The 22,829-nt window shown below is 42.4% G+C and overlaps 1 protein-coding gene across 1 annotated transcript in view; it reads right to left on the reverse strand.

The window, feature by feature from the left end:
• LOC115201209 (glutamate dehydrogenase, mitochondrial) overlaps positions 1 to 22,829 on the reverse strand; it is a 37,340-nt gene that overhangs the window by 10,975 nt on the left and 3,536 nt on the right. Inside the window, exons 2-6 of the mRNA XM_029764629.1 lie at positions 21,736 to 21,816; positions 21,481 to 21,536; positions 11,761 to 11,824; positions 8,353 to 8,447; positions 5,741 to 5,920 (exon numbers count right to left, since the gene is read on the reverse strand). Of these exons, the coding sequence (XP_029620489.1) occupies positions 5,741 to 5,920; positions 8,353 to 8,447; positions 11,761 to 11,824; positions 21,481 to 21,536; positions 21,736 to 21,816 (476 nt within the window). The remainder of the gene's footprint in view (positions 1 to 5,740; positions 5,921 to 8,352; positions 8,448 to 11,760; positions 11,825 to 21,480; positions 21,537 to 21,735; positions 21,817 to 22,829) is intronic.

The following is a 22,829-nucleotide window of genomic DNA, read 5'->3' on the forward strand; positions in this document are numbered from 1 at the left end:
CAATCATAATCCACGCTTCAAAATTGTTTTGATCACGCGAACTGGGAAATGTTCCGGGAAGCCTCAGAGAATAACATCGATCTATCTATACGCTGACTTGGTGAGTGAGTTTATAAGGAAGTGCATTGGAGATGTTGTACCCACTGTGACTATTAAAACCTACCCTAACCAGAAACCATGGATGGATGGACTGAAAGCACGAACCAATGCATTTAACCATGGAAAGAGGTATGGGAATATGGCTGAATATAAACAGTGTAGTTATTCCCTCCGCAAGGCAATCAAACAAGCGAAATGTCGGTATAGGGACGAAGTGGAGTCACAATTCAACGGCTCAGACACGAGACGTTTGTGGCAGGGTCTACAGGAAATGACGGACAACAAAAAGAAAACCAGCCACGTCACGGACACCGACATCTCGTTTACAGAAAAACTAAACACCTTCTTCGCCCGCTTTGAGGATAATACAGTGCAACCATCACGGCCCACTAACAAGGACTGCAACCACCCCTCTCTTTCTCCGTGGCCGACGTGAGGAAGACATTTAAATGTGTTAACCCTCGCAAGACTGCTGGCCCAGACGACATCCCTAGCCGCGTCCTCAGAGCATGCGCAGACCAGCTGGCTGGTGTGTTTACGGACATACTCAATCGCTCCCTATCCCAGTCTGCTGTCCCCACATGCTGCAAGATGGCCACCATTGTTCCTATTCCCAAGAAGGCAAAGATAACTGAACTAAATGACTACCGCCCCATAGCACTCACTTCTGTCATCGTGAAGTGCTTTGAGAGAATAGTCAAGGATCATATCAACTTCACCGTACCTGCCACCCTAGACACACTTCAGTTTGCATACCGCCCCAACAGGTCCACAGACGATGCAATCGCCATCATACTGCCCTATCCCATCTGGACAAGAGGAATACCTACAGTTGAAGTCGGAAGGTTACATACACCTTAGCTAAATACATTTAAACTCCGTTTTTCACAATTCCTGACATTTAATCCTAGTAAAAATTCCCTGTCTTAGTTCAGTTAGGATCACCACTTTATCTGGCCCTTCTTTGGACACTGTGTTAACAAACCTTCAAACGAGCTTCAATGCCTTACAACACTCCTTCCGTGGCCTCCAACTGCTCTGTTAGGGCTAGGGGGCAGTATTTACACGGCCGGATAAAAAACGTACCCGATTTAATCTGGTTACTACTCCTGCCCAGTAACTAGAATATGCATATAAGTATTGGCTTTGGATAGAAAACACCCTAAAGTTTCTAAAACTGTTTGAATGGTGTCTGTGAGTATAACAGAACTCATATGGCAGGCAAAAACCTGAGAAGGTTCTGTTCAGGAAGTACCCTGTCTGAACATTTCTTGCCCTTGTTGATTCTCTCTATCTATTACAAGGGATCTCTGCTGTTACGTGACACTTCCCACGTCTCCAATGGGGTCTCAGAGCCCGGGAAAAACAGGAATGACGTAATTCAAAGCCCTGGCTGAAACACACGAGCGCTTTTGCTGAGTGGTCTATCAGAGGAGAAAGGCTCGTGACCTGCCCCGCCCCCGTCTTTCGGTTTTTCCCTCAGTTTACAGACAAGCAGATTCCCGGTCGGAATATTATCGCTTTTCTACGAGATAAATTGCATAAAAATTGATTTTAAACAGCGGTTGACATGCTTCGAAGTACGGTAATGGAATATTTAGACATTTTTTGTCACATCCTGCGCCATGCGCACGACCGTGATTTACCATTCTGATAGTGTCTAGAACGCACGAACAAAACGCCGCTGTTTGGATATAACGATGGATTATTTGGGACCAAACCAACATTTGTTATTGAAGTAGAAGTCCTGGGAGTGCATTCTGACGAAGAACAGGAAAGGTAAGACCATTTTTCTTATAGGAAATGTGATTTTGGTGAAGGCTAAACTGGGTGGGTGTCTAAATAGCTAGCCCGTGATGGCTGGGCTATCTACTTAGAATATTGCAAAATGTGCTTCATCCGAAAAGCTATTTTAAAATCGGACATATCGAGTGCATAGAGGAGTTCTGTATCTATAATTCTTAAAATAATTGTTATGCTTTTTGTGAACGTTTATCGTGAGTAATTTAGTAACTTGTTAGTAAATTCCCCGGAAGTTTTCGGTGGGTATGCTAGTTCTGAACGTCACATGCTAATGTAAAAAGCTGGTTTTTGATAGAAATATGAACTTGATTGAACAGACATGCATGTATTGTATAACATAATGTCCTAGGTGTGTCATCTGATGAAGATCATCAAAAGGTTAGTGCTGCATTTAGCTGTGGTTTTGTTTTTTGTGACATTATATGCTAGCTTGAAAAATGGGTGTCTGATTATTTCTGGCTGGGTACTCTGCTGACATAATCTAATGTTTTGCTTTCGCTGTAAAGCCTTTTTGAAATCGGACAGTGTGGTTAGATTAACGAGAGTCTTGTCTTTAAATAGCTGTAAAATAGTCATATGTTTGAAAAATGGAAGTTTTCGGATTTTAGAGGAGTTTGTATTTCGCGCCACGCCCATCATTGGATATTGGAGCAGACGTTCCGCTAGCGGAACATCTAGATGTAAGAGGTTTTAAACAGCGGTTGACATGCTTCGAAGTACGGTAATGGAATATTTAGAAATCTTTTGTCACGAAATGCGCCGTGCTCGTAACCCTTATTTACCCTTTCGGATAGTGTCTTGAACGCACGAACAAAACGCCACTATTTGAATATAACAATGGATTATTTGGGACCAAACCAACATTTGTTATTGAAGTAGAAGTCCTGGGAGTGCAATCTGACGAAGACAGCAAAGGTAATAACATTTTTCTTATAGTAAATCTGACTTTGGTGAATGCTAAACTTGCTGGGTGTCTAAATAGCTAGCCCTGTGATGCCGGGCTATCTACTTAGAATATTGCAAAATGTGCTTTCACCGAAAAGCTATTTTAAAATCGGACATATCGAGTGCATAGAGGAGTTCTGTATCTATAATTCTTAAAATAATTGTTATGTTTTTTGTGAACGTTTATCGTGAGTAATTTAGTAAATTCACCGGAAGTGTTCGGTGGGAATGCTAGTCACATGCTAGTCACCTGCTAATGTAAAAAGCTGGTTTTTGATATAAATATGAACTTGATTGAACAGACATGCATGTATTGTATAACATAATGTCCTAAGATTGTCATCTGATGAAGATCATCAAAGGTTAGTGCTGCATTTAGCTGTGGTTTGGGTTTATGTGACATTATATGCTAGCTTGAAAAATGGGTGTCTGATTATTTCTGGCTGGGTACTCTACTGACATAATCTAATGTTTTGCTTTCGTTGTAAAGCCTTTTTGAAATCGGACAGTGTGGTTAGATTAACGAGAGTCTTGTCTTTAAAATGCTGTAAAATAGTCATATGTTTGAGAAATTGAAGTAATAGTATTTCTAAGGTATTTGAATAACGCGCCACGGGATTCAACTGGCTAGCCCAGAGAGGTTAAATGCTAGTAAAACTAAATGCATGCTCTTCAACCGATCGCTGCCTGCACCTGCCCGCCCGACTAGCATCATTACTCTGGACAGTTCTGACTTAGAATATGTGGACAACTACAATTACCTAGGTGTCGGGCTAGACTGTAAACTCTCCTTCCAGACTCATGTCAAGCATCTCCAATCCAAAATTAAATCTAGAATCGGCTCCCTATTTCACAACAAAGCCTCCTTCACTCACACTGCCAAACATACCCTCGTAAAACTGACTATCCTACAGATCCTCGACTTCGGCGATGTCATTAACAAAATAGCCTCCAACACTCTACTCAGCAACCTGAATGCAGTCTATCGCAGTGCCATCCGTTTTGTCACCAAAGCCCCATATATCACCCACCACTGCAACCTGTATGCTCTCGTCGGCTGGCCCTCGCTACATATTCGTCGCCAAACCCACTGGCTCCAGGTCATCTTTAAGTCTTTGCTAGGTAAAGCTCCGCCTTATTTCAACTCACTGGTCACCATAACAACACCCACCCGTAGAACGCACTCCAGCAGGTATATCTCACTGGCCATCCCCAAAGTCAACACCTGCTTTGGCCGCCTGTCCTTCCAGTTCTCTGCTGCCAATAACTGGAACAAATTGCAAAAATTGCTGAAGTTGGAGACTTATATCTCCCTCACGAACTTTAAGAATCAGCTATCTGAGCAGCTTACCGATCGCTGCAGCTGTACACAGCCCATCTGTAAATAGCCCATCCAACTACCTACATCATCCCCATATTGTTTTTATTTACTTTTTTTGGTCTTTTGCACACCAGTATTCATCTGCACATCTATCACTCCAGTGTTAATTTGCTAAATTGTAATTACTTCGCTACTATTGGCCTATTTATTGCTTACTTCATTTGCTCACACTGTATACAGATATTTCTATTGTGTTATTGACTGTACTTTTGTTTATCCCATGTGTAACTCTGTGTTGTTGTTTTTTGTCACACTGCTTTGCTTTATCTTGGCCAGGTCACAGTTGTAAATGAGAACTTGTTCTGAACTGGCCTACCTGGTTAAACAAAGGTGAAATAAAAAAATGTAAATGTTTTATTAGTATTAGTTCACGGCTCTAACGCTGACATTTTTATACAAGGAGTACAAATGATGATATTTAGAGCACACAAATACATTTAGCAAAATAGCCTCATAACATCAAAGATTCACCACTATATTTTAGTGTACACGTTTAGAAGTAAAGGTGCCTGGAAGAACATTTTTGGGTTGCCACCCCGGCGGAACCTTTCCAGTTGAAAAAGGTTCCTCAAGGAACCTCTCTGAAATGGTCTTCACGGCACCCCTCGCAAAGGTTCAAACTGGAATCTTTTTTGGATGGAAGGGGTTACATTTTGAACCTTTTTAATAATATAGGAGGTGGCAGCCTACGAGATTGGAGGTGTGTCTTTCAGGTAGTTATTTCTGGACACCTGATAGCGTAAATATAATTCCTGTTAATCATGTTAAGTTTGTACACTGCTACCTAAAACGTTCCTTGAATATTTATACATATTACATATTCTACTACAATATTAATAATATTGCTGATTACATAGTAATAAAGTGGCAACTATTCCAAATTTGGGATTTGAGAAACTCATACACCTCTGTTAGCTCACTGAAGTTACTAAACTGTCAGTGTTCAACCTTAACATCTAGATGACAAGACAACAGAACAGATTACCGGAATTACATTTACTCTAGCAGGTGGTCAAAAAAAAGCCAAGCCCCTACTAAACCATGCCTTCACTCCAGGGTTCCTTCTAGAACCCATTGCTACCTCAAACCATTCAAGATTCCAGTATTCAACAAACCCAAGGTGCAAATATGAACCACTGACTAACAATGGTTCCATGAGGAACTCCAGGGGTTCCTTGAGGATCTCCAGGGTTCCTCGAGTCACCACTAATTCTAAGAGTGTCGGTATGGGGTTGTTTTCTGCATATGCATCCTTATTTAGACGCCAAACCCACCACTGGCATGCGTGGCCAAAGACCTCCATTTTCATGTAATCCAGCAAATGTAAACGCCTGGAGTTTGCTAAACAGCATTGGCACTTGGATTGGAGCCCGTCCTATGGTCAGATGACATGAAAATAGAGCTCTTTGGCCATGCACCACAGTGGTGGGTTTGGCGTCTAAATAAAGTATGTGCGTGTAGTGTGCATATGCGTGCACGTATGTGTGTGTGTGTGTGTGTCGGTGTGTGTACCTGGATGATGAAGGTCTTGTCCTGGAAGCCGGGGGTCAGGCCCAGCATGCTCATGTAGGAAGCCTCGTTGATGAAGTTCTCAATGCCGTGGAACACTCCACGACCGGTGGCTGAGATACGACCGTGGATACCGCCCTGGCTGATGGGCTTCCCTGTCACACATGCGTGGGCGTTGATGTCCTGCACACACATAGACATTCCCAGAGACACACACACACACACACACAGACACACACACACAGAGACACACACACACAGAGACACACACACACAGAGACACACACATTAGAGCATACGTTTAATTGGATTACATCTGTTGGCAGTTTGTCAGACTTGTCAAATAGAACCTTAGCATAATTATGAGAGTACCCATACTACCCTGGGGCCAGACTACTGAACCACAATACCCATACTGCCCTGTGGACCAGACTACAGAACTTCAGTACCCACACTGCTCTGGTGGTAAAACTACAGAACTATAGTACCCATACTGACCTGTGGCCAGATATGCAGCACAGTTGCTTTAGTACGGTGCCTTCGGAAAGTATTCAGACCCATTGACTTTTTCCACATTTTGTTACGTTACAGGCTTATTCTAAAACAGGTATTTAGACATTTTTGAAAATGTATTAAAAATAAAAAACGGAAATACCTTATTCACATAAGTATTTAGACCCTTTGCTATGAGACTCAAAATTGAGCTCAGGTGAATCCTGTTTCCATTGATTATCCATGAGATAAATACTACAACTTAATTGAAGTCCACCTGTGGTAAATTCAATTGATTGGACATGATTTGGGCTCCCGAGTGGCACAGCGGTCTAAGGCACTGCATCTCTGTGATAGAGGCATCACTACAGACCCTGGTTCAATTCCAGGCTGTATCACAACCGTCCGTGATTAGAAGTCCCATAGGGCGGCGCACGTCCGGGTTAGGGTTTAGCCGTCATTGTAAATAAGAATTTGTTCTTAACTGACATGCCTAATTAAATAAAAAATTAATTGGAAAGGCACACACCTGTCTATATAAGGTCGCACAGTTAGCAGTGCATGTCAGAGCAAAAACTAAACCATGAGGTCAAAGGAATTGTCTGTAGAGCTACGAAACAGCAATGCACAGATCTGGGGAAGGGTACCAAAATAATTCTGCAATATTGAAGATCCCCAAGAACACAGTGGCCCTCCATCATTCTTAAATGGAAGAAGTTTGGAACCATAAAGACTCTTCCTAGCTCTGGCTGCCTGGCCAAACTGAGCAATCGGGGGAGAAGGGCCTTAGTCAGGGAGCTGACCAAGAACCCGAGTGGCCAGATGAAAGCCACTCCTCAATAAAAGTCACATGACAGCCCGCTTGGAGTTTGCCAAAAGGCACCTAAAGACTCTCAGACAATAAGAAACAATATTCTCTGGTCTGACAAAACCAAGATTGAACTCAGGTCTGGAGGAAACCTGGCACCATCCCTACGGTGAAGCATGGTGGTGGCAGCATCATGCTGAGGGGATGTTTTTCAGGGGCTGGGAGACTAGTCAGGTTCGAGGGAAAGTTGAACAGAGCAAAGTACAGAGAGATCCTTAATGAAAACCTTCTCCAGAGCACTCAGGACCTGACTGGGGCGAAGGTTCACCTTCCAACAAGACAACGACCCTAAGCACACAGCCAAGACAACGCAGTAGTGGCTTCAGGACAAGTCTCTGAATGTCCTTGAGTGGCCCAGCCAGAGCCCGGACTTGAACCCGATCGAACATCTCTGGAGAGACCTGAAAATAGCTGTGCAGTAATGCTCCCCATTCAACCTGACAGAGCTTGAGAGGATCTACAGAGAAGAATGGGAGAAACTCCCCAAATACAGGTGTGCCAAGCTTATAGCGTCATACCCAAGAAAACTTGAGGCTGTAATCGCTGACAAAGGTGCTTCAACAAAGTACTGCGTAAAGGGTCTGAATATTTATGTAAATGTGATATTATTTTGTATTAGCAAAAATGCATAAAAACCTGTTTTTGTTCTGTCGTTATGGGGTATTGTGTGTAGATTGATGAGGGGATAAAAACAATTTGATAAATTTTAGAATAAGGCTGTAACGTAACAAACTATGGAAAAAGTCAAAGGGTCTGAATACTTTCCCAAGGCACTGTATATGGAGTGTTCGAGGGGATCGGCCTGAGCAAGGCTCTGTGAGGATTCGCTAATCACATAATGAGCTTTTTTTTTTTATGCTATGTAATTTGTAGATGGAACGCACAGAGGGCCTGTGAGTTGTAATCCGTCTCCCTTTACACACCCTGCCAACTACAACTAAGGGTCTTTACTACTATAGTGTAAGGAGAACTGGAGGGATAAAAAGAGAGAGAGGGGGAGGGATACAGACAGAGAAAGAGTGACCACATATGCCCTGTACCTATTTTCACCTCTCAGTAGGGAATATGTAACCCTCTGCCAGTATCCAGCCTGGCATTAGGGCTGTACACACACCACACTGTGAGGCACTGACTGGCCACAGGGTCACAGGTTACTCTGAGGTCAGTATGGGAATGAATGGCCAAACACTACACAATAATGACTTTGGTCGTGTTGGGATCAGTGTGTGTGTGTGTTGTGTGTGCGGTAACTCACAGTGTGTGCGATGGTGTTGGCGTATGTGTCAGCGATCCAGGACATCTCTCTCTCTCCGGTGCTCATGTCAGGAGCAGGCACATCAATACCTGGCCCTAAGGGGAGGAGGGGGAAGGGAGGAGGGGAGTGAAGGTATATGTGAGGAAGGGGAGCATGTACACACCCTACATATTTCTCTCCCATACACACACACAGCTTTTTTTTGCTCACAAACATACACCATCACACACTACACATGTTTGAGATAAACGTATTAATACATCTCTATACATGTACATAGGGTTGCAAAGGGTTGGTAACTTTCTGGTAAATTTCCGGAATTTTGGGGAATTTTGATTAAATTCATCAAAAAGGTTAGCTTATAACAGTGAACCTTTTTTGTGGGAATCACATAAGGCAATTCTAGGTCTTCTGACATATTTTGGTTAAACGATCCGCAATTCAATGGAATAGTAACCCTCTGCATGTAACCTTCTGCATGTGCAGTGCACTCTTCCATCACATGTACAGCTGATTCTCAAGATCTTGCACACTATTGAGATGCTATTGAGTCCACACTACTACACTGTCTGAGCCAAGGACTACATGCTTTCTGGTAAGTTTTGATTACAATACTGGGTGGGGTGAATATATTTTATATGACATACATAATTTTTTTGTTAACTAGTAAATAGTAGCCTACAGCAAAGTGTGTTTAAATCATTTCTAACTTTTTAACAATTTCTGCTAGTTAGTTTTTGCTACCATGTGGGTTTTAGCTTGCTAACTGAAGAGTGTTAATTCACCTGTTTCATTTATCATCTTACAAAGGAGTTGTTTAATCTAATTGCTTAGCTATTTATCTGTACATGGAATTGTATTTGTTGTTTTTTTACTCATTTTTTCCTAATCTTTACAGGAAAATGCCACGGGTGTGGAGACATTTCACTGCAGCTAATGTAGAAGGAAAAGCTGTGTACATTTGCAAATACTGTGCCAATTCATATGTGAAGAATGCAACAAAGATGCAGAATCATCTGGCCAAGTGCATAAAGTTCCCTCAGCGCTCACAACAAGCAACCTCTGACAAAAGTCTCTCTACCTCTATTCGAGGTGAAAATGATGACTCTAACACCTTATCAATAGCAACAGCTCATGGTCCTCCTGGAATCAGACGTTTTTTTGACTCAATGGAGGAACGTAGTCAGAGAAATGCTGATGAATGCCTTTCTAGAGCTGTGTATGCAACTGGTTCACCTCTGATGCTCACAGGCAATGTGTATTGGAAGAGATTTCTGAATGTTCTTCGCCCAGCATACACCCCTCCAACCAGACATGCTTAATCTACTCATTTGCTGGATGCAGAGTTCAAGTTAAGGTGAAGCAAATCATAGAGAAAGCAGACTGTATTGCAGTCATCTCTGATGGGTGGTCAAATGTTCGTGGGCAAGGAATAATTAACTCCATCATCTCCACCCCTCAACCAGTATTCTACAAGAGCACAGACACAAGTGACAACAGACACACCGGTCTCAACATTGCAGATGAGCTGAAGGCAGTCATCAATGACCTTGGACCACAGAAGGTATTTTCACTGGTAACAGGCAATGCTGTGAACATGAAGGATTCTTGGTCTAAAGTGGAGGAGTCCTACCCTCACATCACACCCATTGGCTGTGCTGCTCATGCATTGAATCTGCCCCTCAATGACATCATGGTACTGAAAACAATGGATACACTCTACAAGAGAGCCAAGGAAATGGTTAGGTATGTGAAGGGTCATCAAGATATAGCAGCAATTTACACCACATTGAAGCTGTCCAGCAACACCCGTTGGGGTGGTGTTGTCATCATGTTTGACAGTCTCCTGGGGGGGAAGGAGTCTCTCCAAGAAATGGCCATATCACAGTCTGCCGATATGGACAGCCCCATCAAGAGGATCCTCCTGGATGATGTATTTTGGGAGAGTGGTAAGCAGCCTGAAACCTATAGCAGTAGCCATTGCACGGATTGAGGGAGACAATGCCATCCTGTCTGATGTTCAGACTCTGCTTTCAGATGTAAGAGAAGAAATCCGTAATGCCCTGCCCACTTCACTGTTGCTCCAAGCAGAGGAAACTACAATTCTGAAATGCATCAAAAAGCGTGAAGACTTCTGCCTGAAGCCCATACATGCTGCAGCGTTCATGTTGGACCCCAAGTACACTGGCAAGAGCATCCTGTTTGGTGCAGAGATCAACAAGGCCTATGGTGTCATCACTACCGTGTCTCGCCACCTTGGCCTGGATGAGGGCAAGGTTCTTGGCAGTCTGGTGAAGTACACTACCAAGCAAGGGCTTTGAGATGGAGATGCAATATGGCAGTCTTGCCAACACATCTCATCAGCCACCTGGTGGAAGGGACTTTGAGGATCTGAGACTCTTTCCCCTGTTGCCTCCATCATCCTCCAAATCCCACCAACATCAGCCACCTCAGAGCGCAACTGGTCCTTGTTTGGGTTGAAAAATTGGTGGCCATCCATGCAAATTTGAGGCTTTTTGAGCCTGACAACGAGCCATCCTCAACCAGGTTAGAAAGTGACAGTGAAGATGAGGCCTCAGAGTCTGATGTTCAAGAGGTGGACATTGAGGAGGTCCAGAGAGAAGACATGGAAGCCTGAGAGGAAGACAACCAAAGCTTTAGTTTCTAGACTATCATTTTACAGATGTATGTTGAAAACGTTTTTGGGAGATGCGATGGATCATTGGTGATCATCCCATGTGAAGTGTCAAATCATTTAATTAAAGTTCAATTAAACTAAATTGCTTAATCATTTGCAATTAAGTCTACTTATAATAAGGTAAAAGGTTTATGTTTCTGTCTCCATATGATATGGTAAATATATCCAATGCAAAAAACATCTACATTTAAATGGTATAAATAATAATTTGCATATATTTCCGTTTATTCCCATATAATTCCGTTAATTCCCACAGAAAGTTTCCACCTCTGAATATTCCCCAAAATGTGCAACCCTATTTGTACATATTCTAAATATACACCAACTAGTTAGTTTCTACAGTATATGCTTAATATATGTTTAATACTGTACAGTGGCTGACTGGAGGTTTCTGAATGCCCACTATACCCTGATGGCAGAGAGAGAGACATGTCTAAATACCAGACTCTCTGTGGTATAAACAGGGTGTGGTATGTAGCGAGAGACATTCTCATGTGTTCACGGGGCCCCAACACCAGGAGGACAGAGGGGGGAGGAAGGGGGAGGAGCTGACTGACTGGAAGAGGGGTCTACTACCCCATCACTATTATTACATGTAAGGGAGAGACATCTCTATGTGTTTTGAGTTAACACGTCACAGTCATTAGCATACAGGATCATAGGGGACAACTGGCTACGTAAGGCTGTGTGAGGCACACAGTCACGCTTACCGATGAAGCCTTTCTTGGCCAGCTCAATGGTAAACCTCCTAGTGATCTTCTCCAGCTCATTGTCCTGGAGAGAGAGAGAGAGAGAGAGAGAGAGAGAGAGAGAGAGAGAGAGAGAGAGAGCAATGTTAACTTTTCATTTCGAATAGTTTTTTGTTAATATTGTTTTGTGTTCTCACGTTTGTTTATTTCACTTGATATGGCAATGTAAACACTTTTCCCATAACAATAAAGGCCCTTTGAATGTAATTGAATTGAGATGAGGGAGAGGTAGAGAGAGGAGAGAGCGCAATGGAGAGGGGAAAAAAAGAGGGAGAGCGAGAGAGCAAGAAAAAGAAAGGGGAGAGCAATAAAGAGAATTGATTGATCACAGTGTGCACAAGGAGAGAGAGGGGGAGGGGAGAGTTGAGAGAAGGGTTTCCTTTGTCTCTCCCAGCTGAAGGGCATACTAGTGTAGACACTGTGGCTGTCCCCGACAAAAAATATTGGTCGACCGATACTGGTTGTAAGTTCTTAACGTGTATTTGTTTGTTTTACAGACACACCTTATGTGTTTTAACAAAATAAACTATATGCAGTGAGCTTGTCTGATGCTTTAAGCGAGCTGTTTGATTAAATAATTGAGATGGAGTCGCATCTTCACTGTTGATGTTGAGACTGGTGTTTTGCGGGTGCTATTTAATGAAACTGCCAGTTGAGGACTTGTGAGGCGTCTGTTTCGCAAACTAGACACGCTAACGTACTTGTCCTGTTGCTCAGTTGTGTACCGGAGCCTCCCACTCCTCTTTCTATTCTGGTTAGAGCCAGTTTGTGCTGTTCTGTGAAGGGAGTAGTACACAGCGTTGTACGAGATCTTCAGTTTCTTGGCAATTTCTCGCATGGAATAGCCTTCAATTCTCAGAACAAGAATAGACTGATGAGATTCAGAAGAATGTTATTTGTTTCTGGCCATTTTGAGCATGTAATCGAACCCACAAACTAGTCTAAAGAAGGCCAGTTGTATTGCTTCTTTAAATCTGCACAAGTTTTCAGCTGTGCTAACATAATTGCAAAAGGGTTTTCTAATGATCAATTCACCTTTTAAACTGATAAAGTTGGATTAGCGAACACAACGTGCCATTGGAACACAGGAGTGATGGTTGCTGATAATGGGCCTCTGTACGCCTATGTAGATATTCCATAAAAAATCTGCCGTTTCCAGCTACAATAGTCATTTACAACATTAACAATGTCTACACTGTATTTCTGATAAATTTGATGTTATTTTAATGGACAAAAAATGTGCTTTTCTTTCAAAAACAAGGACATTTCTAAGTGACCCCAAACTTTTGAACGGTAGTGTACGTTGGCAGTAGAATGGCCTTACTGACGAGCTCAGTGACTTTCAACGTGGCACCGACATAGGATGCCACCTTCCCAACAAGTCAGTTCGTCAAATTTCAGCCCTGCTAGAGTTGCCCCGATCAACTGTAAGTGCTGTTATTGTGAAGTGGAAACGTCTAGGAGTAACAATGGCTCGCCGTGAAGTGGTAGGCCACACAAGCTCACAGAACAGGACCGCCGGGTACTGAAGCGCTTAGAGCGTACAAATTGTCTGTCCTCGGTTGCAACACTCACTACCGAGTTTGATGGAGGAAGAATGATGGTCTGGGGCTGTTTTTCATAGTTATGGTTAGGGTTAATCTTAATGTTACGGCATACAATGACATTCTAGACAATTCTATGCTTCCAACTTTGTGGCAACAGTTTGGGGAAGGCCCTTTCCTGTTTCAGCAGAGCCCTGAACTTAACCCCATCGAACACCTTTGGGATGAATTGGAACGCCAACTTTGAGCCAGGCCTACTCGCCGAACATCAGTGCCCGACCTCACTAATGGTCTTGTGGCTGAATGGAACCAAGTCACCGCAGCAATGTTCCAACATCTAGTAGAAATCCTTCCCAGAAGAGTAAAGTCTGTTATAGTAGCAAAGGGGGGGACCAACTCCATATTAATGCCCATGCTTTTGGAATGAGATGTTCGATGAGCAGTCCACATACTTTTGGTCATGTAGTCTATCTATCTATGACATAATGTTATAACAGAAAGCCATAGCAAACAACCCTAACTCCAAAGGATATAAATAAACAGTCTATAGTGTTCTGTGGTGAGTGTCTGTGTTGAGAGCAGGAGAAATGAGGAGATGCTAAAAGGATAAGACTGAACCTCTGATTTTCTTCTATGCTGGAGGGGAAAAGACAGACTCTCTCTGTGTGTGTGTGTGTGTGTGTGTGTGTGTGTGTGTAGTGGTCACTGGAATATATCACTGACGTAACAGGGAGTAAGATATGCTTCCTGTGCATCAGAGCGTTCCCACCATAATCGCCTGCTATGGTGTGTGTGTGTGCGTGCGTGCGTGCGTCAGTTTCAGAGTTTCCGTGGCCCTGGACATTTGACAGGCAGCATTTTAATTTACAGGACATTTCAGAAATGTACTGGACCCATAATGCATTGGGCGCGTAACCTGATTAGGGTGTCCACCCACAGTACTCAGGATGAAGGAAATCACATGTAGATGATGGCAAATCATTAACAGAACATGCAACTCGGGGATGCAACGATGTGTGGTCCTTCTTACCGAATTTTGATGCGACGTTAGAATAACTGGCACATTTACTTTTCCTGTGCCAACAACACCAATAACGAACAGCAACATCACCAGCCTATGTCAAGCTACTGTCCCCATAGTAGAACATTTCAACTATTCTATTGGTCAGATTGTCGAGAAAGAAATAGCCTATTCTGAACAGACTCTGGGACAGTTGTGGGACGATAGATCCCAAATTCATACAACCAGTGGGTCTAGGCTACATCAACAAATAAAATCATTTAAAGCAATGCGTTTAAAGCAGCAGATCAGAATGTTTAGCTTAAAATGTTGATAAACTACTATTTCTTCACATTATAAGCGCAGCAAAGCGCATAAGGAAGTAGGCTACGTACGAATGTTCATTCCTTAATGCAATTAGTGGGAAAACACTGTTGTCAAAAGCTCACCGCACATGCGAGCGGATGAAAATATCCATTTGAAATTTAGAAAAAAGGGGAAATCTAATATGCAATAACTAGCATGGGTTGCTAATATGGCTACTGGACAATGAAAGAAAGTTTATATAAAATAATTGCCTCCATGGATATGGTATGATTTTGGCTAGGCTACTTTGAGGCAAGGTAAGACATGCTCATAATATGTAGTACAGCATTCCAGTTTTAAACAACTAAATACAGTACCAGTCAAAAGTTTGGACACACTTCCTCTTTCAAGGGTTTTCTTTATTTTTACTATTTTCTACATTGTAGAATAATAGTGAAGACATCAAAACTATGAAATAACACATATGGAATCAAGTCGTAACCAAAAAAGCGTTAAACAAATCAAAATATATATTTATATTTGAGATACTTCAAAGTAGCCACCCTTTGCCTTGATGACAGCTTTGCACACGCTTGGCATTCTCTCAACCAGCTTCATGAGGTAGTCACCTGGAATGCATTCAATTAACAGGTGTGTCTTGTTAAAAGTTAATTTGTGGAATTTCTTTCCTTGTTAATGTGTTTGAGTAGGGGTGGTACACAGAAGATAGCCCTATTTGGTAAAAGACCATATTATGGCAAGAGCAGCTCAAATAAGCAAGAATTTGGTTACTACATGATTCCATATGTGTTATTTCATAGTTTTGATGTCTTCACTATTATTCTACAATATAGAAAATAGTACAAATAAAGAAAAAACCTTGCAATGAGTAGGTGTGTCCAAACTTTTGACCGGTACTGTACGGCCTCCAGCTCATTGCAAAGTGGTGTGTGATGCGCTGATGAAGCCTGCCTTCCGTTGCCTACAGCGGCTTGCGAAAGTATTCACCCCCTTGCCATTTTTCCTATTTTGTTGCCTTACAACCTGGAATTAAAATAGATTTTTGGTGGGTTTGTATCATTTGATTTACACAACATGCCTACCACTTTGAAGATGAAAAATTATATTTTTTGTGAAACAAACAAGAATTAAGACCAAAAAAAAACAGAAAACTTGAGAGTGCATAACTATTCACCTCCCCAAAGTCAATACTTTGTAGAGCCACCTTTTGCAACAATTACAGCTGCAAGTCTCTTGGGGTATGTCTCTATAAGCTTAGCCACTGGGATTTTTGCCTATTCTTCAAGGCAAAAATGCTCCAGATCCTTCAAGTTGGATGGGTTCCGTGTACAGCAATCTTTAAGACGTACCACAGATTCTCAATTGGATTGAGGTCTGAGCTTTGACTAGGCCATTCCAAGACATTTAAATGTTTTCCCTTAAACCACTCAAGTGTTGCTTTGGCAGTATGCTTAGGGTCATTGTCCTGCTGAAAGGTGAACCTCCGTCCCAGTCTCAAATCTCTGGAAGACTGAAACGGGTTTCCCTCAAGAATTTCCCTGTATTTAACTCCATCCATCATTCCTTCAACTCTGACCAGTTTCCCAGTCCCTGCCGATGAAAAACATGCTGGGGATAGGGTTCTTGGGGTGATGAGAGCTGTTGGGTTTGCGCCAGACATAGCGTTTTCCTTGATGGCCAAAAAGCTTAATTTTAGTCTCATCTGACCAGAGTACCTTCTTCCATATGTTTGGGGGGTCTCCCACATGCCTTTTGGCGAACACTAAACGTGTTTGCTTATTATTTTCTTTAAGCAATGGCTTTTTTCTGGCCACTCTTCCATAAAGCCCAGCTCTGTGGAGTGTACGGCTTAAAGTGGTCCTATGGACAGATACTCCAATTTCCGCTGTGAAGCTTTGCAGCTCCTTCAGGGTTATCTTTGGTCTCCTTGTTGCCTCTCTGATAAATGCCCTCCTTGCCTGGTCCGTGAGTTTTGGTGGGCGGCCCTCTCTTGGCAGGTTTGTTGTGGTGCCATATTCTTTCAATTTTTTTATAATTTAAATGGTGCTCCGTGAGATGTTCAACGTTTCTGATATTTTTTTATAACCCAACCCTGATCTGTACTTCTCCACAACTTTGTCCCTGACCTGTTTGGAGAGCTCCTTGGTCTTCATTGTGCTGCTTGTTTGGTGGTGCCCCTTGCTTAGTGGTGTTGCAGACTCTGGGACCTTTCAGAACAGGTGTACATATACTGAGATCATGTGACAGATCATGTGACACTTAGATCGCACACAGGTGGACTTTATTTAACTAATTACGTGACTTCTGAAAGTAATTGGTCGCACCAGATCTTATTTAGGGGCTTCATAGCAAAGGGGGTGAATACATATGCACAAACCACATTTCCATGTATTTTTTAAATAATTTTTTCAAACAAGTTATTTTTTTCATTTCACTTCACCAATTTGGACTATTTTGTGTATGTCCATTACATGAAATCCAAATAGAAATCCATTTAAATTACAGGTTGTAATGCAACAAAATAGAAAAAATGCCAAGGGGGTTAGAATACTTTGCAAGGCACTGTATGTATTTGCTGTTTGAGATGCTGTAGCAGCAGCTTTCACGCTGTCTGACAGATTTTCCACTCAAAGGCACTGTATGCCGTACACGTGTGATAAAAAAGATAGGACTACATAACGAATATACTGTACACACGCGGCAATTTAATTCCACTATAGACCGATAAGCATGCCCAGTCTAAAGTATTTCCACCGACTGGTATTTCTATCAATTAATAGGCTAGCAATGGGACTTGTTCTTCTCCCAGTTTGTCCGGCTACAATTTTAATTATCTACTTCTTTTTTTTTTTGAAGGAAAGAAAAAGCAGTCTATTACAAGCTAACGGAAACCATAGCATGTGTGTGTTTGTGGTAGAGAAGAGCCAGTAAGTAAGCCACTCTTTCACTACCAGTTTTCACAGTCTCACGTCAGAATTAGACGTTAATCCATGTTTCTCAAAGGTCAAATATCAAAGTTGTTCCAAACATTGGGTTCTTGGTCACCTCCCTGACCAAGGCCCTTCCCCCCCCCCGATTGCTCTGTTTGGCCGAGCGGCCAGCTCTAGGAAGAGTCTTGGTGATTCCAAACTTCTTCAATTTCCAGTTTTTCTTGATTGCTTAAACACAAAAACTGGTTCCTGTAGCACAAAAACCCATACCCTTACGTCATTCCCAAAAACACACACACACATTTCCCATAACCGTAAACACTATTCACCTGTTTCCATATGTTCAATTAGAGGTCGAGCGACTATGATTTTTCAACGCCGATACCGATACCGATTATTGGAGGACCAAAAAAAAGCAGACACAGAAGTTTTAGGTTGTAGTTATTATAGGACTTATAGGACTATTTCTCTCTATACCATTTGTATTTCATATACTTTTGACTATTGGATGTTCTTATAGGGACTATAGTATTGCCAGCCTAATCTTGGGAGTTGATAGGCTTGAAGTCATAAACAGCGCAGTGCTTAAAGCACAGCGAAGAGCTGCTGGCAAATGCAGGAAAGTGCTGTTTGAATGAATGCTTATGAGCCTGCTGCTGCATACTACCGTTCAGTCAGACTGCTCTATCAAATATCAAATCATAGACTTAATTATAATATAATAACACACAAATACGAGCCTTAGGTCATTAATATGGTCAAATCCGGAAACTATCATTTCAAAAACAAAACGTTTATTCTTCCAGTGAAATACGAACCGTTACGTATTTAATCTTTTTCGCAAATGTGCTTGTTAAATCATCACCCGTTGGGCAAAGTAGGCTGTGATTCGATGATAAATGAACAGGCACCACATCGATTATATGCAACGCAGGACAAGCTAGATAAACTAGTAATATCATCAACCATGTGTAGTTAACTACTGAATATGTTAAGATAGATAGTTTTTTTATAAGATAAGTTTAATGGTAGCTAGCAACTTACCTTGGCTCCTTGCTGCACTCGCGTAACAGGTAGTCAGCCTGCCACGCAGTCTCCTCATGGAGTGCAATGTAATCGGCCATAATCGGTGCCCAAAAATGCCGATTACCGGTTGTTATGAAAACCAGAAATCGGCCCCAATTAATCGCCAATTTCGATTAATCGGTCAACCTCTAGTTTCAATATTCAAAACTCTTTCTGCAAAACCTTACACAAAAGTGGCCAAATAAATCTTTCATTGCACTATATATTCATTCAGCAAGCACATGCTCTCAATATAATTTACTCAAGTCATCACAACCTAAACTCAAAGAGCACATCTTTCTCCTGGTGGAAACACTAAGCCTCAATCAGAATTGCAGGATCAATAAATAGGGCCTAGAGGCATGTCCATGTGCTTTGGAACAATGGATCGTAACAATGCCGAAGTTGCAAGACAACAGAGAGGAAGAGGTTGACGTAGGCGGAGACTTCTCACAGCTGAGCAGGAGACTGCCCTGGAGAATATGGAGGTAGGCGGAGACTTCTCACAGCTGAGCAGGAGACTGCCCTGGAGAATATGGAGGTAGGCGGAGACTTCTCACAGCTGAGCAGGAGACTACTCTGGAGAATATGGAGGTAGGCGGAGACTTCTCACAGCTGAGCAGGAGACTGCCCTGAGAATATGGAGGTAGGCGGAGCCTTCTCATAGCTGAGCAGGAGCCCTGGTGAATATGGTGATTGCCAATAATGCCATTCGTTAGAGGGAAATTCAAATCCAAATAGTTGAAGACCTGTTAGTCTTCCAAGGAATTGACAGCATCAGCATTTTCATCATTGATCAGATTGTTCAGAAGAACCACGTAAGGACAAAGCAGCTGTATCGTGTGCCTTTGAAAAGGAATTCAAACAGAGTTAAGGAGCAATGATTCCAATATGTGCTGGTAATTGCTATACTGTACAGAATTTGTACAGTATGTAGAGTATGGCCCATCTCTCCAGCATATCAATACAGTACTGTATAGTAACGTGTTACAGTAACTACAGTACACAATCTTTCATTCCAGTACAGTAGTACACTACAGTACTGTATTTGTAGTACAGTAAAATGTGTGTTTTTTAATTCTGAAGAGAATGTTTGAGCTAGATGCCATGGCTGACCCACAGTAGTACATCATTGATGAAGCAGGGTTCAACCTAACAAAAAGGCACAAAAGGGGGCGCAACATTGCCATCATACAAGTTCCTGGCCAGAGTGGAGGCAACGTCACCCTATGTGCAGCCATCAGCAATCGTGGCGTCCTCCACTGCCATGGCAAAGTGGGTCCATACAACAAGGCACAACTCCTTCAATTTCTAGATCAGCTGCACAATAACATTATTCAACAGGAAGGGGAGCCAGGGCAACCAGAGCAAGCCCAATATGTTGTCATTTGGGATAACGTGTCAAGCCCTGACCAGGTGAACTCGGGTATTTTGGGTCAGGGTGTGTCATGTTGGGTATTTTTCCTTGGGGTGTTGTCTTTTTGTTTTTGAGCAAGTAACGTATCGGCATTTTCTTGATTTTGTGTACGTGTTTAATTCAGTGTAAAGAATAAACATGTGTTCGCTCCCAGCTGCGTTTTGGTCCGCTTCCTCGTCACCAGGCGACGAACGTTACATAACGTGAGTTTCCAACGGGCTGCTCTAGTTCGCGCCTGGTTCAATGACCACCCCAGGTTCACCGTTCTTTTTTTGACAGCATTTTCTCCATTTCTGAATCCGAATGAGGAATTCTTCTCAGTATGGCGGTGGAGAATGTATGACTGCAACCCCTACACACAGCAAAACCTCCTGGACGCAATGGTGGACGCCTGTGGTGATGTGTCTGTGGAGTCTATCCAGGGTTTTCTAAGGCACACAAGGGCATTTTTTCTCACGCTGCCTAGCAAGAGCAAACATAATGTGTGACGTTGATGAGATATTATGGCCTGACACAGACCTGAGACAAGATGATAATAACGCTGATGCTGAGTAACCTATACATTTGCTGCATTTGGAAATAAAGCTTTTGGAAATTGGGTATTTTACTGTGCATGGACTCTTCCTTACATGTTTTGTGTGACATTTCAAAGGTCAGGTTTTTGACCAGAACAGCATATACAGTAGTATTCCCTTATCCACTAATGTAAGGGCTATTTGTTACAGTACTGTTTTGAAGTTCTCTCGCCAGGGTGTTCCTGAAAGGGTTATCTGGATAGTCAGTGCTGTGATTTTACAAAGTTCCAAATTATTTCTCTGAAAAACTATTCTAAACATTTTGGTAGCAGTGTTTTGAATGAATCCCTCCAGTGTGTAACTAACAGTCATGTAGTCTGTTTGACAGTTTGTGTGTGTTGTCTGAGGGCAAAGTTTGAATTGGGACCCAGAAGTTAGATGTTTGTACCGTTGGGTGTGAGTTTTTAAAATTGTGTGTGAAGATTTGAGAAAATGGTGAGTTGTTCCAGAAATTGTGTCTAAGCAATTGAGAAAAACTGTAAGAAAGATGGAGGCCACTGTGTTCTTGGGGACCGTCAACGCTGCAGACATTTTTTGGTACCCTTCCCCAAATCATCTCAAGGATGATCAATGGAAACGGGATGCACCTGAGCTCAATTTCGAGTCTCATAGCAAAGGGTCTGAATACTTATGTAAATAAGATATTTTAGTTTTATTGATTACATTTCTTGTACAATGTACAATCTTTTTTCGCTTTTTCATTATGGGGTGTTGTGTGTAGATTGATGAATAATTATATATATTTTTAAATACATTTTAGAATAAGGCTGTAACAAAATGGAAACTGTATGTGGGTATCTTTGTGCGTGTCTGATGGACTTACAGAGTAATTTTTGACGTTGATCTTGACACCAGCTTTAGCCCCTCCGAAGGGTACATCTGGAGAGAGAATAAAGCTTAAAAATTGGGGCTTAAGAACACACACAAACACGCACACATGCACACACACTTCATTGCTTTGAAAACAGCTCACCGAAAATGCTAATAAAAAAAATCTCTCCGATCAGTGTGTATATTTGCATGAATTCAGGAGCATCAAGGCATGAATGAGATGTGAACAGAGAGGAGAGGGACTTACCAACCACGGCACACTTGTATGTCATCAGAGAGGCCAGAGCCTTCACCTCATCAACAGACACCTCTTCACTGTAGCGGATACCTGCACAGACACACAAACATAGGGAGTTAACACACGTAGCCCAACAATAACATAACACAACACACAGTAAAGTTGACAGGAAGCCAGTAGGGATGTAATGATTCACGATAAGCATCAGTCCGCGGACCACAAACCCATCCAAATGTAGCAGGCATTGGTTTGAAAATCGATTCAAACATTACAAATGGCAGGTTTGGGGCTCATATTACATTGTCTCTACCTTCCGAAAAGAACTGATGCGACCTCTCCTTCAGTGTCAAACTGCATGTAAAATGTGAACAGTCATTGATCTACAAGTCATTTTGCATGCAGAACATCCCCAGGCAATATCAGTGGCCTAGTCAAACTGCGCACTGTGCCCAGATTCACGCGCTGGCCAACACGAGGTAGGAGGCCTGTTCCTGATCTTGCACATATGCGCGACACCCAATGTTCGCATGGGTGTGTGAATGTGTGTGCTAACTTTGGTTGTGCTATATTGACCTACCGAGAGCCAAGGGCACCGAGCACTGACAGGAAACCGCAGCTAGCAGTTTCCTGTCAGAGGACAGGGAGGATGTGTGCATGTGTGACATCATCTCTAAGCGCCATACAGTGTACTGAAGCCCAGTCCAGAAACAACCCCTAGCTAGCCAGTAGCCCCTGCTGTGTTAGAGGGGTGGTGTTCAGCAGAGTAGAGCACACCGTAGCAATTACATGTATCCTGTTTCATGCCACCTAAACATGACCTTCAGAGACTAGATAGCCTAAGACGACTGTAGGAGTGTGTCACAATAAGATGCTTGAAGGCCTTGAACATTTTACTGAGACTCTCCTTTGAACTACAGACAAAGCAATGACTGAGCTAGGCTAATTCAATTCACTGTATAAAAAAATTGATATATTTGTATCCCCCTTTCTCCCATAACCACTCCTCCTTGGATTATCTTCCTCCCCGCGTCCTCCTCAACTCCTCTCCCATCCCCCACTATTGCAGCAAAGGGAAAAAAATAATGTTTAGAAACAATCCAATG

This window comes from Salmo trutta, chromosome 10 (genome assembly GCF_901001165.1).
Source record: "Salmo trutta chromosome 10, fSalTru1.1, whole genome shotgun sequence".
NCBI lineage: Eukaryota > Metazoa > Chordata > Actinopteri > Salmoniformes > Salmonidae > Salmo > Salmo trutta.